The sequence below is a fragment of the Gouania willdenowi genome, chromosome 15, assembly GCF_900634775.1.
Source record: "Gouania willdenowi chromosome 15, fGouWil2.1, whole genome shotgun sequence".
Classification (NCBI taxonomy): Eukaryota; Metazoa; Chordata; class Actinopteri; order Blenniiformes; family Gobiesocidae; genus Gouania; species Gouania willdenowi.
In genome coordinates, this window is record NC_041058.1 from 878,804 (window position 1) to 896,463 (window position 17,660).

Consider the following 17,660-nt stretch of genomic DNA (forward strand, 5'->3'; position numbering starts at 1 on the left):
CTAACCAAACATGTGGGAATGGTCTCTACGTGCTAAGTTAGCCAAACATGTGGGACTGGTCGCTACGTGCTAAGTTAGCCAAACATGTGGGACTGGTTGCTACTTGCCAAGCTAACCAAACATGTGGGACTGGTTGCTACTTGCCAAGCTAACCAAAGATGTGGGACTGGTCACTACGTGCTAAGCTAACCAAACATGTGGGACGAGTTGCTACATGCTAAGCTAACCAAACATATAGAACTGGTTGCTATGTGCTAAGTTAGCCAAACACGTGGGACTGGTCGCTACGTGCCAAGCTAACCAAAGATGTGGGGCTGGTCGCTACATGCTAAGCTAACCAAGTTACATGTTTTCATTTCCCTCCCCTAGAAACACACAACATGTTTTGGGAGGACAAACTGTCAGACAGAAAAACAACACATAAAACCTCCACAAACACACAAAACTCAAATTGTAAACACAAAACGACAAAAACAAACACCAATAAGACACAAAACAACATGAGAATGAAGTGAAACAGAAGCGTTCAAACACTAAACATCCTGGAAAGTTTCAGAATAAAAGTTTGTGGGTGTGGTTCCTTCCATCTGCTGGATGGAGAACATTCTGCTTAAAGTCTTTTACAGCTTTTTATGAATAGAATATGAAGCGGCCGCTGCACAGGCTGTCAGAAGAACATGTGACCGACGTTAAACAGCTGCTGTTAAGGCTGACGTGGTGACCGTTGTAAGTGGTGACCGTGTGTTTAATTACTCAGTGATTCTCCTCAGACAAAGACTCAACTCTTTTGCTCAGAGTCACAGAACACTGATCAGGTCCTTGAATGCACCATCAGCTTGGAGCAGTTGAACAGTGACACTGGGACCATCACAGCTCTAAACCACAACCATCCCAGTGTGAACCATGAGGAACCATGACCTCCTCTCCAAGAACCATCTCTCTAGGAAACCCTTCAGACCAGCTGAGGGTCAGAAGTCCCCCTCCTGGACCTGCCCAGAACCAGCAGACAGGAAGTGGCCCTTGGAGGACTTTAACGTTCCCGCGGCGCTCTCAGGAATGTGGTTTCCTGCATGCTTACCTTGGAGCTGCTTGAACCTCCCCTCCAGCTGGTTGTAGTTGAAAGCAGCAGAGCCGGAGAACCCGGGGACGGGACTGGGACTCCTGCCCGGGCTCAGTTCCACGTAGTCCGACAGCGGGGATCCGGGTCCTGGGGACAGGGGCCCAGGAACGCTGGTGCTGGCGCTCTGCAGCTCCATGACAGCAGCACCAGATGAGAAACCCGAGCTCAGGCTCAGGGACACAAAGGCAGACCCTCAGAGGACAGACCCAGGCCCAGGCATCACCAGTAGAACCCAGAACCAGGACCAGAACCAGGACCAGCAGCGTTTGTAGCAGAGAGCAGAAAACAATGGAGCGCTAACCGCTGCCTCAGCACACACACACACACACACACACACAGAGTGTGTGTGTGTGTCACACCTCCAACATCCCACCCAGCAGGGGGGAGGGGCCTCAGAGGCTGCACCGGCCAATCACATGCTACATGATGTCACATGCTCATTAACATAAGGGGCGGGAATGAAGGAGGGCGAGCGAGGGGCAAGAGAGAGAAAGTGTGTGTGTGTGTGCAGTGTCCGTTTCAGGGAGTTCCATATGTTGCTAAATAATCTTTTTCTGTGTCAAACTAAAAAAGAACGTTTTTTAAATGACCAACTCATTCAGTTTCAGATATCTCAGCCTCTGTACGTAAAAACACTATTAAAATCCACAATATTTGCAGTTAAATTTCCTCAAATTATTCCATAAAAATATCCCAAAAAACCCAAAATCAGGGAAATGTAAGTGAAGATTCTGTAGGGACTGTTAACTGTATTTTAAATGATTTTTTTATCCTTTTATGACGATGCTCCTATGATGTAAATTCACGCACGTTTTATTATTCTATTACGATGTTGCACTTGTATTAATTTCCCCACAGCTCTGTACAGCACTTTGTGATTTTATCTGTGAAAAGCTCTTTATAAATAAATGACTTACTTTCTGATTTACTCTCATACTTTATCATTTATATGTGTAAACCACGGCGCATTCATGATGATTTTGCTCTTTTTCCCATTTAAGCTGAAACTGGTCCATATTTGGCCCCTAAACTAAAATTATTTTGACACCCCTAATTTAGAGCAGCCATTCTCAACTGGTGGGCCGGGACCCAAAAGTGGGTCTCAGACAGCTAGACAAAAATAAATATAAAAATAAATAAAAATGCATGTTGCACAGGAAAATATATAGATTTATGTTTTTTTTAAAGATTATACTGTATATGTGTGTTTTCAACAGCTATTTTTGAAAAAATTGGGTTGTGATTTAATGACCGTGGCAAAATGTGGGTCCCAGGGTGAAACCAGTTGAGAACCCCTGATTTAGAGCATCAAATTTGGCCCCCAGGATAAAAAACATAAATCATTGTTTAAAAAAACCAAGTAATTCAGTTGTCGATATCTCAGCCCTTTCAAATAAATTCATTCAATGATTTTATCACACAACAGCAGTCATTTTCAATCGCAAATTATTGAAAATAAATCTTTAGCTTTTTTCAAAATCCTGCAATTTTATTAAAATTATTATACAATTTTGGCCAAATTGAATAAAATTGATCACAAATTCAAGGAAATGTAAAGATTGGATATTATCTGTAACTTCCATTACTTTATATATATTTATAAGCCAGAATAATGTTGAAAATGTTTGTTTTCCCGCCTAAAATTTGTGACCCAAAGTGGTCCGTATTTGACCCTTGAACTAAAATATGTTTGACACCCCTGTTCTGAGACTAAAGCAACGTTTTCAGAACAAAAGTCTTTGTTTCCTCCTTCTGATCATATGATAAATATATATTGTGTATAGTTTAGTTTTCATCTCCTATGTACGTGATTTAATCCAGGCTTAGTGTGTGTGACGCTCGCAGGCGTCCAAACATCCTCAGATACTCTTATTTTAGTGGCCGTGTCCTTCCTGTGAAGGCCGATCCAACTTCCTGTTTGAGGGCGAGTATTGCTGAGTTTCCTGCAGCGATGGCGGAGGTCAAAGGTCGGTGTACAACACCAGGAACAAACAAGCACACACTTTGATTTGATATGAGATGATTGAATCGTTTGGAAGAAATTGTTTAATGAGGCGGGAAAGTCACATTTAAAAATCCATCAAATTTAAATCTTAAATAATAAAAACTTTGACTTTTTGTTTCCAATACAAATATAGAAATAATGTATTTTATTCTATCCTGATTAAGGAGCATGTGGTGCAGTGTGCAGAGGTCAGAGGTCAGCTAACAGACAACAGATGGGCCAAACACTGTTAGCGTTAGCATTAGCTTTGTTAGCATTAGATTTGCAGCCTTTATCATCTGCTCTCCTCGTGGCTCGGCCCCTACAGGCAACCCCGAGCATGGAAGCAATTGGACAAAAACACACACACACACACACCTGTGATGTCACAGAGTGCACAGTATAGATCTACATCAGACAGACCCAGTGAAAACATCTCTGTAATCTAAAAACTATATTTGATATACTTCTATTCAGACTCAGAGCTCAACAAATCCGATCAGAAGGACACAATTGTGTGTGTGTGTGTGTGTGTGTGTGTGTGTATGTGTATGTGTGTGTGTGTGTGTGTGTGTGCGTGACTCATTTACAAAGTCCTACAAAAACAGACACACCAACATTCTCAGAATTCCTTCAAATACTATAGCCAACAGGATGTGACACACACACACACACACACACACACACACACACACACACACACACACACACACACACACACACACACACACACACACACACACACACACACACACACACACACACACACACACACACACACACACACACACACACACAGAGGTCTGTTTCCAATTACAAACCTCTGCTGACGAGGAATCACTGCCTAGACATTTAGAGACAGAAGCTTAAAAACTAACCAAAATGTTTCTGTTTCTAATAATCAATTAAAAAATAACTTAAAGTCTGTGGAAAAGGACATGAACAGATCTATTCATTATATATCTGAACTCTAACCCTCTGTAAGCAGATCAGACAGCGTTTCCACGGTGACCAGCAGTTTTGTGTTTCCCAGGAAATCGTATAACACACACACACACACACACACACACACACACACACACACACACACACACACACACACACACACACACACACACACACACACACACACACACACACACACACACACACACACACACACACACACACACACACAGAGGAGGAGGTTCTCCTGCATCTTTAACTGAGCCTGAATTATTCAGAGCAGCAGCAGGTACACGCACACAAATAGGCCCCTCCTCCTCCCCAGGTTTGTCCCTCTAACAGACCCCACCCGCCCCCTCCCTTCCTCTAAGGCCTGTCTTTCTAACAGACACCCCTACCTTTAGGCCCCGCCCCACCCCTCCCCCTCCCTTAGGCCCTGTGTCCTCCCCTCAGACCCCACCCTCTCCCTCTAAGGCCTGTCCCTTTAACAGACCCCTCCCCTTTCCTTTGGCGCCACCCCTCTGACAGACTCCTCTCTCCCCTTTAGGCCCCGCCCCTCCCTACCTGCGAGGGCCTTGATGCGTGAGCGTTCGAACAGTCGTGCTGAGCTGTTCTCGTTGTCCCACTCATCGTCCCATCGGTTGTTGACGCCATCACTGCTGAACTGCTGCTGGATCTCCATGTGTTCCAGCTCACCCGCTACCGACGTCATCCTGACCTCACCGTGACCACGCCCCCGCCACGCCCTCTGCTTGCTCTCTCTTCTGTTGGTGGTTAGCGTTAGCGCCCCCTGCTGACGGATCAGAGCGACTCAGCTCGATATGATCCTGGAAAACCTGCAGAAAGAGAGAGAGACACATGAGGACTGGACCAGATACCACTGACCATCACATGGTCTCAGAGTTCAAATATAATCTACACAAACCAATCAAATAACTCTCACCAGGTGTCACTGACTCTCACCTGGTTCTACTTGGTCCAACCTGGGCCTCATTTATAAAAGTGTGCCTAGATAACACTTCAGCTAACGTATGGTACAAACCAAGAAGTGCAAACATTTTTTTTTACAATTTATAAACGAGAGCGCACGTACGTCCCACGTCTGTTTCTGTTTTAAATCACAATCAACTTGGAAAGTTACACATGAGGAAACACCTTGCTCCGCCCATACGGTGCCAAGGTCAGGCTCCGCCCATACTGTGCCTATGAAAGGTCAGGACAACGTCCTTAATGAATATTCACAAATATAAATTTTACGGTGGAACGAGGGGGAAAAGGAGCAAATAAAACACATTTCTGTGTGAGGGGGAGGTGTTAATAGTTGAGGTGGACACACCCATCAGAGCGTAACACTGTGAACATTAGGAATGATATAAAGGCTGATGGCGTTGCCTCAGAGCGTCAGAATGTGACAGTTGAAAAAGAAATGATCAGACATAAAAGTGGAGGAGAAAATGTGGATCACTGTCCATTAGGGATGTAACGATTAATCGTAAGGCAGTTAAAAATCGATTCATAGGTATCACGGTTGACATCGATTTTCTGAAAATTGAATCGCAGTACTTTTTTTAACCAGCAGAGTGTAGGCGGCGGGCGGAATCTGCTACTACTTTCTTTCTGGCTGCCTTCTACTCTTAAACATGTTCATAAATGATTCATTACCCCTTTAGCACCAAAAGAATATCTGTAATATTACTTGAATATCTGTAAAAGTCACGTTTTTCTATTAGCTCTGTCTGCTAGCATAGCATCTCTTCTTCACTGCCAGATATCTGCATGTCAACTGACCACTGTGTTACCAGCGCCCTCTGCTGGTCCAAACAAATATGACGTAAATCAGTGCAATCACGGTTTTTTTTTTTTTTTTTAAGTCCAATTGTTAAGGCACAAAATACATTTTTCAGTTGCACTTTTAAAAGAAAAAGAACTATTTTGCAGTTTTGCATTGTTTATTATAGAACCAGAATTTAATTAATAGGCTTCATTTTCATTTGTATTATTCCTTTATTTATTTCATTCAAGATTTATTTTAAATTGCATTGTTTTGAATAGTTTATCAAGAAATTCTTTTGACAATGAAAAATAAAAGGAAAATAATACAGTATTTTCTAGTTTTTTTTCCCCCAAAAAAAATTTGTCTACAGTCCCATTTTGTAAAATAAATCGTGAGAGAATCGTATCGTGAACCCAGTATCGTGAATCAAATCGTATTGGTAGTTAAGTGAATCGCTACATCCCTACTGTCCATAGGAAGAACTTATCTCACAGACCCAAAGCTGGAGGATTATTGGGGAACCCCTCTGTGTTATAACAGAGGTGGGGGACACAGATGCACTACATGCTCCAGAAACATGGGATTAAATGAAATAATAAAACTGAACAGGTAGTGCTCCTCCTGCTCCTGTCTATAGATCTCACTGGTCTAGACCCGTTCCCTCCAGAGTATCACATGCACGTCAGCAATAAACCACGGTGTGTCTTTACACATTGTGAGTGCGTTTCTTTTTATAACAGCTACAGGTGTTGCAGCCAATTGAGCTACAGTTTTGCACAATGATCAAGTGATTTTAATTACAATTATTATTATTAATATAAAACTGTATTTGTAGGCGCGTACACATCACTCTGGGGCGTCACTATATTTTTTTCAACTACATCCTTTTTATATGATATGTAATGTGAAATGTTGGATTATTTCACACACAGAGCAGACTTTAATGTCATTCTTCTCCTGTTGGGGGCGGAGTTTCCCGTTTGTCATGATTGTGTGTGTACTTCAGGGTCAGAGCAGCAGTGGAGGTGGAAACATTATCTCACCAGGTTTTATTAATAAACGTTGTTTTTAAGTGGCGTACGCTTTCTTTAGTACGTACGCAGTGTTTATAAACGAGGCCTCTGGTCTGAAACCGTTCTCACCTGGTTGTCCTCTAGTCTCACCTGGTCTAAGCCTGAGATGCCTTTTATCTGCTGGTCTGAACCCAGGCTCACCAGGTCCATGTAAACGTGTTCTCACCTGGTTTAAAGACACACTGTGACCTCTAGAGCTCGTTTCCACAGAAGAAGAATGAGAGCCCACCGCCCCCCTGTGGCCACAGCCTCTCATTACAGCACCAAACCCTGCACGTCTGCACACACATTATTCAGAGCCAAACAACCGTCGCCGTGGTAACCACAGTCCCAGCATGCATTGTGTCAACGCCAACACATCAAAGCTCAGACAGCGACACAAAAACCAACGTGAAGAGGGGGAGGGGTCATAGAAGGTCAGAGCTCATCAGTAACAGACGAGGAAGTTACAGGAAGTTTGTGCTTTGTTTTGAACCTTTCAGAATAAAAAGCACTAAATAAAACTGTATGATTTATTTATATTATTTTATACAATACATAAACACTATATTTTACATCCATATTTTAATAATATTACATGATATATATTTAATAAATATTTAAATATGCAAATGGGAATAAATCAAACATATCTAAAATAATATATATTAGGTAGAAACACTTCACATATTAACAAAATATTGTTATCTCCTAGTATTTATTTAATTTGTCACATTTTAAGATTATCTTTAAAAAAATATTGAGGAAAATATGAAAAATTTAAATATTTTATCACACACACACGGCTCGGATGGAAAAACAGACGATCACACCTCTATTTTTAGCGTTCACGCCATTTTTGTGATCGCCATGGTAACCAAAGACCAGCAGCATCTCCAAACACCCACACAGTGTGTTATCAATGAAAGACTAAAACTGTATTCATTTATTATCTATCTATATCTATCTATCTATACTATAATGCAAGAAAGGTCTGTGTGCGTGCGTGTATGTGTGTGTGTGCCTGTTCAACCTCAAACTTTGTCAACGGTCAAGTTTGTGCATCCGTTAAAACTGTATATTTTAATTTTATTTCACCCAGAAGTAAAACCTATTCAGCTTTTGACCTCAGAGTGTGAGGGGGCGCTAGCGCACCATCTATATCTATTTCACTGCACAGCTCACATCCGGTGTGTGCCAGAGCTCCTGTGGACTTCTCTTCTGAGGAAACATACTTTAGTTTAACCGTTCAGACAGACCACCCGAAAGTTATTGACGGGCAATGGCTGCAGTGTTGATAGCTGCACATTTTTCTGTAGATACAGTATTATAAATGCTGATATTTTTACCACGTGCTATATAACCAAATACGCACCTTGGATGTACATGTTGAACGCACACAGAGCTGTTTAGAGTCCAGAGTTAGGACAACAGAAGTGTTCACGGAAGTTTGGAATAGTTCAAGCGGGTCCGTTTTTTTCTCTCTACTCTACAACCTGTGATGGAGTATGTGCATGCACGCGGCTGATGTTACATGTCACCAGGTAAACTGATCACCAGTTCAGCTGATACACCATCAGATAAACCTGTCTTTCTACCAGAGACTTTACACTAGAGAAGCACTCAGAGAGCGCAGACCACCGCCGACCAACACGCTCCGTTCACGGTAACATGGTAAACTCAGGATTACCATGACTACCAGTCAACATTGACTCTGAGAAAACCTATGACATCATCACAGGTTACAGAGTGTAGATGCAAAAATGAATGGGATATATATATATCACATATATATATAACATCACCAAAATGTTATCACGTTTCTTTTCCCATTCATCAATTTTCCTGAAAATTGATGACACACACACACAGAGTATGTTAGCTTTAGCTTAGCATTAGCAGGAATGTGTTTTTATCACGCACACGCACACACACACACACACACACACACACACACACACCACACACACACACACACACACACACACACACACACACACACACACACACACACACACACACACACACACACACACACACACACACACCACACACACACACACACACACACACACACACACACACACATTGATTCAGTGATTTGGTTTCAGCTCTCCCTCCACAAACTGGTTTGAACTGGTTTGAACTGGCTTAATGCATCCACACACTGGTTTAAAACTTTAGTGGTAGCGACACTGTAAGCTAATATTCATCACTCTGAGGAGACAGTATGAAAACGTAGCCCCGCCCCTTTACCTTGCTACATGCTAAGCTAACCCAATATGTGCGACTGACACCTGGAATGATAAACAACATTCAGTGAGAAAGGAGATAAAATAATAAAAACAATAAAAATATTCACACTTAGCTAATAACCAGCTGAATAATGTGTGTGTGTGTGTGTGTGTGTGTGTGTGTGTGTGTGTTTCCAGGTTGAACAATTGATGGCGTGTCCTCACACACAGAGCACTCAGGACCCTCATTCATTATTTAAGGTGGGGATGGGTCCTAAAAGCACATGTTCAGTGTGTGTGTGTGTGTGTGTGTGTGTCTAACATGAACACATAAGTAATTAATGAAGCAGTGATCAAATATAGATTCTCAACACGCTGAGCGTCAGTGAAGGCAGCGCTGCAGATAAAACTGTTACACTTTGACATGAATGAACAGTTTAACATCACACACTCTTTAAAGCATATTTAAGTATTCAGTGCTCCCACTTTTAAAAACCTGATTTTAAAACTTAATAAACTCTAACATTCATTTATTCATCCTCCCACATGCTTAATAAGCTTAAAGCTTAAAAGTAGCTAAAAAATTCTAAGTCACTCAAACCTAAAAGACACTAAAAGTAACTAAAAGTTAAGATGTTAAAAGTAGCTAAAAGACGAAGAGTCTGAATGGGTGAGAGACGAACATATTGTTCCTAAAAACGTCTGTTTTGTGGAGAAGCTCAAAGAGATGGAAACACTGCAGCTCTTCAGACTGTGATGGGAACACTGGGAACACTGGGAACACTGGGAACACTGGGAACTCTTTAACCAGCTAATGGACGTCTGACTCTCACACCAGTGAAAGACTCCAGTGTCTGACTGATGGAAACCAGTGAGTCACTAATGAACTTAAAGATTAGGACGTGAACCTCACACAGAACCAAACAACCCAATAAAGATCAGCCACAGGACCAACACCAGTCTAAAACCAGTCTAAAACCAGACTAAAACCAGACTAAAACCAGACTACAACCAGACTACAACCAGACTAAAACCAGTCTAAAACCAGACTAAAACCAGTCTAAAACCAGACTAAAACTAGACCAACACCAGTCTAAAACCAGACTAAAACCAGACTAAAACCAGACTACAACCAGACTAAAACCAGTCTAAAACCAGACTAAAACCAGACTACAACCAGACTAAAACCAGACTACAACCAGACTACAACCAGACTAAAACCAGTCTAAAACCAGACTAAAACCAGACTAAAACCAGACCAAAAGGACCAAATACAGATAAAAACACCAGTATCAAACTAAACAAACGCAATGACCAAAGCTGAAGTCATCCAGCCCGTTTAGAGGAAAACAAACATATGTGCAAGTTTAAAAGGTTTAAAAAGTTACCAAGTTTATTTTCATTTACGGTGCCATTAATTGTTTTATTGATTATCAGCCCAGGCCAACAAGTTTGGGTTTACTTAGCATGTAGCAATTTGTTTGGTTAACTTAGCATGTAGCAATTAATTTGGTTAACTTAGCATGTAGCAATTAGTTTGGTTAGCTAAGCACATAGCAATTAGTTTGGTTAACTTAGCATGTAGCAATTAGTTTGGTTAACTTAGCATGTAGCAATTAGTTTGGTTAACTTAGCATGTAGCAATTAGTTTGGTTAACTTAGCATGTAGCAATTAGTTTGGTTAACTTAGCATGTAGCAATTAGTTTGGTTAGCTAAGCACATAGCAATTAGTTTGGTTAACTTAGCATGTAGCAATTAGTTTGGTTAACGTAGCATGTAGCAATTAGTTTGGTTAACTTAGCATGTAGCAATTAGTTTGGTTAACTTAGCATGTAGCAATTAGTTTGGTTAACTTAGCATGTAGCAATTAGTTTAGTTAACTTAGCATGTAGCAATTAGTTTGGTTAACTTAGCATGTAGCAATTAGTTTGGTTAACTTAGCATGTAGCAATTAGTTTGGTTAGCTGAGCACATAGCAATTAGCCCCACAGGTTTAGGTTAGCTTAGCACATAGCAGTGCTAGCTGCAGAGGTAAAGGGGCGTGGCTATGTTAAGTGTGGACTGTGGTGGTTTTCCTGCGTCACTAGCTTTAACTTTCAGCTCGTTGTGATGTTGAACTGATCTCCATCTTCACTGGGAGACATTTTAAAGATTCCTCCTCCACGTTGCAGCGTCGGGAGAGCGAGGGAGGGTAAAAATAACCGCGTTCAGATGGTGGAAATGGCGTGGGAGCTCGTAGTACAGATGAAGTGGAGCGAGGCCAGCAGGCTCACACTGGGAACCAGTAGGAGAGGAGGAGTGGGAGGACCACATTCTGATGAAGTAAACCAGAGGAAGAGGAGGGTGAAGATGTCCCTGAAGGCACCACGGGACGACAGAAAGGACGGAGTGAAGGACGTTAAAATCAGGGCGCCATGCTCTCCACCTGAAGAGGAGAGTTCTGTGATTGGACGGCTACAGGAGCCCCACTGGGACATTTCAGATCCTAAAACATCTAAAAGTTTAACTTCCCTTCACCTAAAAAGAGGCCATCAAGATCAAATACACACAAAACAACAACATAATGACCATTAAAAGGTTTCTTTCTTCCTATTTCCTTCATCAAAAGTCAAATTTTTCACTTCATTCAATATAAATAAAAAAATGTTGGGGCGACGCCCACTAAACCCACAGCAGATGTTTCTTCTCACGCTGACACCACCGTCCTGAATCCGCCCACCAGTGACATCATCACAGCTTTTTATCATCACACACACACACACCCCCTCTGCAAACACACAGCTTTAACTAATAAAAACACACAGCAGCACCACAGCACTATAAAACATTCCAAAGACGCACAAAAAAAACACAAAAATGTGTGAAAATGACAAATAAAACAATTTTAAAATGAGAGAATTAAAAAGTCGTGAAAAAGGCTCACAGCCCAACCATCTGGTCAGCTGCGTCGTCATGGCGATACATCCCATCGCTTCACTCTGGACAACAGCCAGACGCTTCCTGCTTCTCTACAGACCTGCAGTGCATCATGGGATGTCAGAGCTCATCTGGTTTGTGCTAAAATCACTCACTGGTGTTACTGGGAGGAATGGAACTGGATTGGTCCTTAGAGTCAGTTTGATTCAGTGTGTTACAGTTGTGTGTGTACAGCTGTTTACACATTCTTAAAGAGACAGTGTCCTGAATGTGATTTACTTTAAAAACTACTTTCAACAACTCAGAGCTGCCCTGAAAAAATCATCACTACATCATTTAATCACATTTCAGCCTTAATGAAGGAAAAAGTCAAAATGTAGTTATTGTGCTGCTAGTGATTAATAAAAGGGTCTTTGTGGCTCCACTGACTTTGACCTATTATTGTTTTTATTGTAAAACTATTGATAAAAAATAAATAGTTTATATCACCTATTGTCATTTAGAGTAAAAATATATAGATATGAATATTGGTCCATATCACCCAGGCCTAATGTAACCAAAGCAGTAACGTTTTATCTTGTAAAGGATATGATTGTATAAACTGTGTGAAATGAGGCGTTCAAACACTGTTTAAAGTATGATTTTATTAATATGAGTGTGTTACCTCAATAACTAATAGAAATCACTAGACTGATATGATGCCTTGTTATGTAGCAGTGATGCTAATGCTAATGCTACACTACTTTAGTTAAACAAAGTAAAAAGACTGTGACTATAAGAACATGTCAGACCTTTAGTTTAATGTTAATTATACTTAGAACCAGTTTGATAAATTACTTACATACAATTTAAAAAATATTTGAAAATGAACCTTGTTTTAAATTATATTATTCCTTTTTTCTATTTAGGGTGATGATTTTTTAAGTAAGTGATTTGGTTGTTTTATTGGTAAATAACTTTAAAATGTCCAAATTATTTTAATGAAAAAAATCGTGATATGATATTTTTCACATATCGTCCACTCCTTGTTTGACTCAGTTTGATTCAGTGTGAGTCAGTTTGAGTCAAATTAAGTATTTGTATGCATTTTAGGTTGTTGAGAGTCATTGTGAGTCATTGTGAGTCAGAGTCAGTTTGAGTCCTGTAATTTGGAGTAATGGGAGGTTAGTGAGTCTGAATTAAACAAGTCATTATAAACTAAGTCATTTTAAGTTCAGAATGAGTCATTTGACTCAAATCAAGTATTTGTGAGTCACATTGTGCATTGGTTGTTGAATCCCTTCAGATTAGAGACGAAAACAACTCAGTTGCTACACGTTTGTAATCCCTCAGTGTCAAACCCAGAGTAATGTTTAGCTTTAGCTTAGCGTTAGCATGAGCAGGGAATGGTGTTTTATCAGGTGGTAGGTAACACACACCCCACACACGACACCACACACACACACACCCACACACACACACACACCCACACACACACACACCCAAACACACACACACCATACCACACACACACCCACACACACACCACCAACTACACACCAACACACACACACACCACACACACACACACACCACACACACACACACACAGCTCTGAGCGGGCGGAGGTCAATGATGTAATCCTCTATCGCCATGGCAACAGAGGACAGGAAAGTAAAGTTGATCTAAAATCTGATCTGGGACTTCCAGGAAAACACGCCTCTCATCTATGTGATCTATGTCAGGATTATTTTAACATGGTAGTGTAGGTTACATATTTTAACAACTCGTTTAGTTAACTGTAAACAGTGACAGCAGTGCATGCTGGGTAACAGAGTTCACACTAGTCTGGATTCTTCAGCCCTAGGGCGCCACCCAGATAATCAATCACTTCCTGTCCCTTCCCCATTTAGGCCCCGCCCCTACACACGCACTACTTCACAACTACACACAAGCCTCACAGGCAGAGGGTTTGAATAGACAACTACAACATAAACACACACCAAAAATACAAACGTGTATCAGGAGAGTGTGTGTGTGTGTGTGTGTGTGTGTGTGTGTGTGTGTGTGTGTGTGTGTGTGTGTGTGTGTGTGTGTGTGTGTGTGTGAGAGAGAGATGCCTTAGGCTGCACTGTAACCAAATCAGATAAAGTCACACGCACACACATTGATAAACAAACATGTCTAAAAAATTCAAGCAAAAACTAAAATTCCAACTTTCAAATTAAAACAACCAGCAAATTATCTTCATTTTTAAGCAAATCAAATCTTTTCTTGGCTGTAAATAAATGAACAAAACAAACAACAACAGTTGGTTACCGACTTATTCTGACTTTGTGTCGTCGTCTCTTTATTGAACAACACTAGCAGAACATAGATCAGTATATTATAGATCTTCACACTAAGAGAGCTTATGCTAGCGTAGCATCTAGCGGCGCTGGGCCGAGCAGGGTCAAATGGTCAAAGGGGGTGGGGCTATGTAATCACGTTCACTTTATCGAGGTTGTGACTGGAGTCGTAGAGAAGGGGTTTTGAACCTTGGGGTCAGGATCCCATTTGGGGGTGGTGAGACACTGGAAGGGTGTGAATCAGTGCCTTTAAGAAAGAGAAAAGAATATTTTTTAACAATTTCAGCCCATTTTTTGCTTATTTTAACCCTTTTTCTACAACTACACTAAACTCACCATATTTAAACCTATTTTATCACTTTTTCTTGCCATATTTTGCTACATTTCTCCCATTTCTGACACTTCTACGTTACATTTAATGACTTTTCTACACATTTTTCCACATTTCAATGACATGTTCAGCACTTGTAAACCCCTTCCACCTAATGTCACCATAGGTTGACCCATTATTGTCACTTTTAAACCATATTCATGATTATTTTCTGTCAATTTAACCACATTCACCAGTTGTCATGTCATTATTTGCCAGTTTAAACTAAATGTTTCAATATTAACACTTTGAAACCTTTTAAAATCCCATTTCACCTCCTTTTCCACCATTTTTGGTCACTTTCAACCATTTTATTAGTGATTAAACCCAGGATTTCCATCTTTAAGATGACTATAATAATATAATAAACGTTCCTGGATAACAGTGGATATTATTCAGATGAATAAATTAAATTGGTTATCACAGATTCATAGAAGAAATGGACCATCATTTTTACTGACTTTATAAATGGTGCACTGTCCTAGAGGACTGATGCGCTGCATGTCTTTCATGTCATTTTGTTTCCAACCTGTTTCAGTGACGGTTAGAAAAGCACAGCTGAACATTTCTTCCCACACTGCAGCGTTCTGTGGTTTCTCTGCCTGGAAGGCCCCGCTGAGGGCAGAATGAACTCTGAGCTGGGACCCTGGCTGTGTGGGGGAGGGGAGGGGGGTGATAAAGGGGACAGAGACCACATTCTGGCTCAGAGAAGAAAAGGAGGAATGTGGTGGAAAGGCTCCAGCTGACAGGAAGTGGAACACAGTGAGGAGCAGCAGCTTTGATTTGATCCCAGAGGAGAAACCACACTAAATATAGAGACACAGTTTACCACTCTACGACTCCTCCAGGAGTCAGTGAACGCACCGTCAATGCCACAGGATCTGGGTTTAGGACCCAGGTCACGGAATCCACAAAGACAGTAAGGACTCAAATAAATCCGACTCATAACATGAAATAAAAACTAAAATTAAATTAAAACAAACATACTACATAATATTGATAATGATAAAAACAATTACAGTAATATAAAAAATATGTTTGTAGGATAAACTTGAGTTGAAATGTGAATTAAAAATATATGTAGTTTTTAAGAAGAATTTAGTTTTTTTATTAACATTTAAAAAAAAATAAATACAGGGTAATTTGGATTATTCTTTTTTATTTTATTTTTATCATACAGGATAATTTAGTTTATTTTTCATTTTTTAACTTTATTCTTATTTTTTATACAAGATAATTTAGTTTTTAAAGCAGGAAAATCTCCTGATGGAGTCAGACAGTGCAGCGCTGACTCAGCGTTATCAACGCATAAAGTGCTGAGTTGTGATGTAATGAGGGAGTGGACCAACGCAGTAAGAGAGAGATGTTGCTCTCAGGACGCAGGCACGCACGCACGCACGCACGCACTCACACACACACACACACACACACACACAGTTAAAGATGTTTATATTACGTGAGTATTGAGGCGTCCGTCTGTTTTTGCTACACTTGGTAAAGCTAACATTAGGGCCATCCATTTTACAGTGAAAATGTGATTTAGATCTCCTACGCTGTGATTTAGATCCACTACGCTGTGATTTAGATCCACTACGCTGTGATTTAGATCCACTACGCTGTGATTTAGATCTCCTACGCTGTGATTTAGATCTCCTACGCTGTGATTTAGATCCACTACGCTGTGATTTTAGATCCACTACGCTGTGATTTAGATCCACTACGCTGTGATTTAGATCTCCTACGCTGTGATTAGATCTCCTACGCTGTGATTTAGATCCACTACGCTGTGATTAGATCCACTACGCTGTGATTGAGGTCTATCTGTTCACATCGCAATTTCTGCTTTATTTTGTTGAAAAGATCAAATAAAAATTGAGGTAAAAATTCAAATAATTCCACTTTGATTTCAGGAACTAAATTCCATAATTTATTTCTGTTTTTCACGATCACATAAAATCTGGAGGAAGTGACATATCTCCAACTCAGCCTAAGTTTTTAGTTGCAGACCCCCCTGTTTTCAGGCCTTGGTCTAAGAGCTCATCACGGCGCTGACTGACCACATTATGTAAGACGAGGCCTCGCTGCAGAGACTGTGGAGGATCCAGCTGCTGCAGAGAGGAGATGATTTACAGCTCTGCTTCGTCACACACGCACACACGCACACACACAACGTTGAGAAACCTGAGTGAGCACAGAGACGGAGGAGCAAAGTAAAGCTCCTCCTTTAGTCTGTCTGCATCGATTGGCCTTTCAGAGAAATCACAGCAGTCAGAGCGTTTAAAAGAGTCTGTGTGCGTGTGTGTGTGTGTGTCCCAATATTACAATCAAAACAAATTAATAAGTTAAATCAAGAAAAATAAATTATACAGTAAAAGTGAATAAAAAGGATAAAAAAATAGGTATAAATAATAAAAATGTGACAGACTAAAGCAGCAGTGTTGACGTTTGAAGCTTCATTGAGTCTCTTAGGGTTCCTACTTCCTGTTTGCTGTGATTGTATTGGTGCTAAAGAAGTAAAGGAGTCTCCTTCAGATCTTTATGTTCCTCAGTAAAAACCAGGTTTGATCTCAAAAATGCTTCTTTTATTTCACCAGAAACTCATTTTTCCATGAAACTCCCACAGAATAAGTCACTCATTTCCCTTCATACGTCTGAGCGTATCGTGTACATTTACAATCCTTCTCCATGTCGTTTGGGACGTTAACATTATCCTCTCAGACACTGGTGTGCTGCTTTAGATGGTGAGCGGCTTCTGAAACATGAGCTGACGATGGATCGTTAAGTCATTTAGGACGTGTTTCACTGCTGCGTGGAGTAAACAGGAAGTGATGTCAGAATTAAAGGGTACCTGGAATGAACTTTAACTACAGATCTTATATAATAATAGAGGCTAAATCAGCTAACGTTCATCATGAACGCACACTCCATGTCATCTTA

General features: G+C 40.7%; 1 protein-coding gene across 3 annotated transcripts in view; it reads right to left on the minus strand.

The window, feature by feature from the left end:
* LOC114476675 (spectrin beta chain, non-erythrocytic 1-like) overlaps positions 1 to 17,660 on the minus strand; it is a 58,779-nt gene that overhangs the window by 38,955 nt on the left and 2,164 nt on the right. The window contains exon 1 of one of the 3 annotated variants that reach the window (XM_028468498.1): positions 1,079 to 1,256. In XM_028468498.1, the coding sequence (XP_028324299.1) occupies positions 1,079 to 1,256 (178 nt within the window). Of the gene's footprint in view, positions 1 to 1,078; positions 1,459 to 4,613; positions 4,886 to 17,660 lie in introns of those variants that run through there. The other 2 variants (XM_028468499.1, XM_028468500.1) reach the window with 2 other exon arrangements.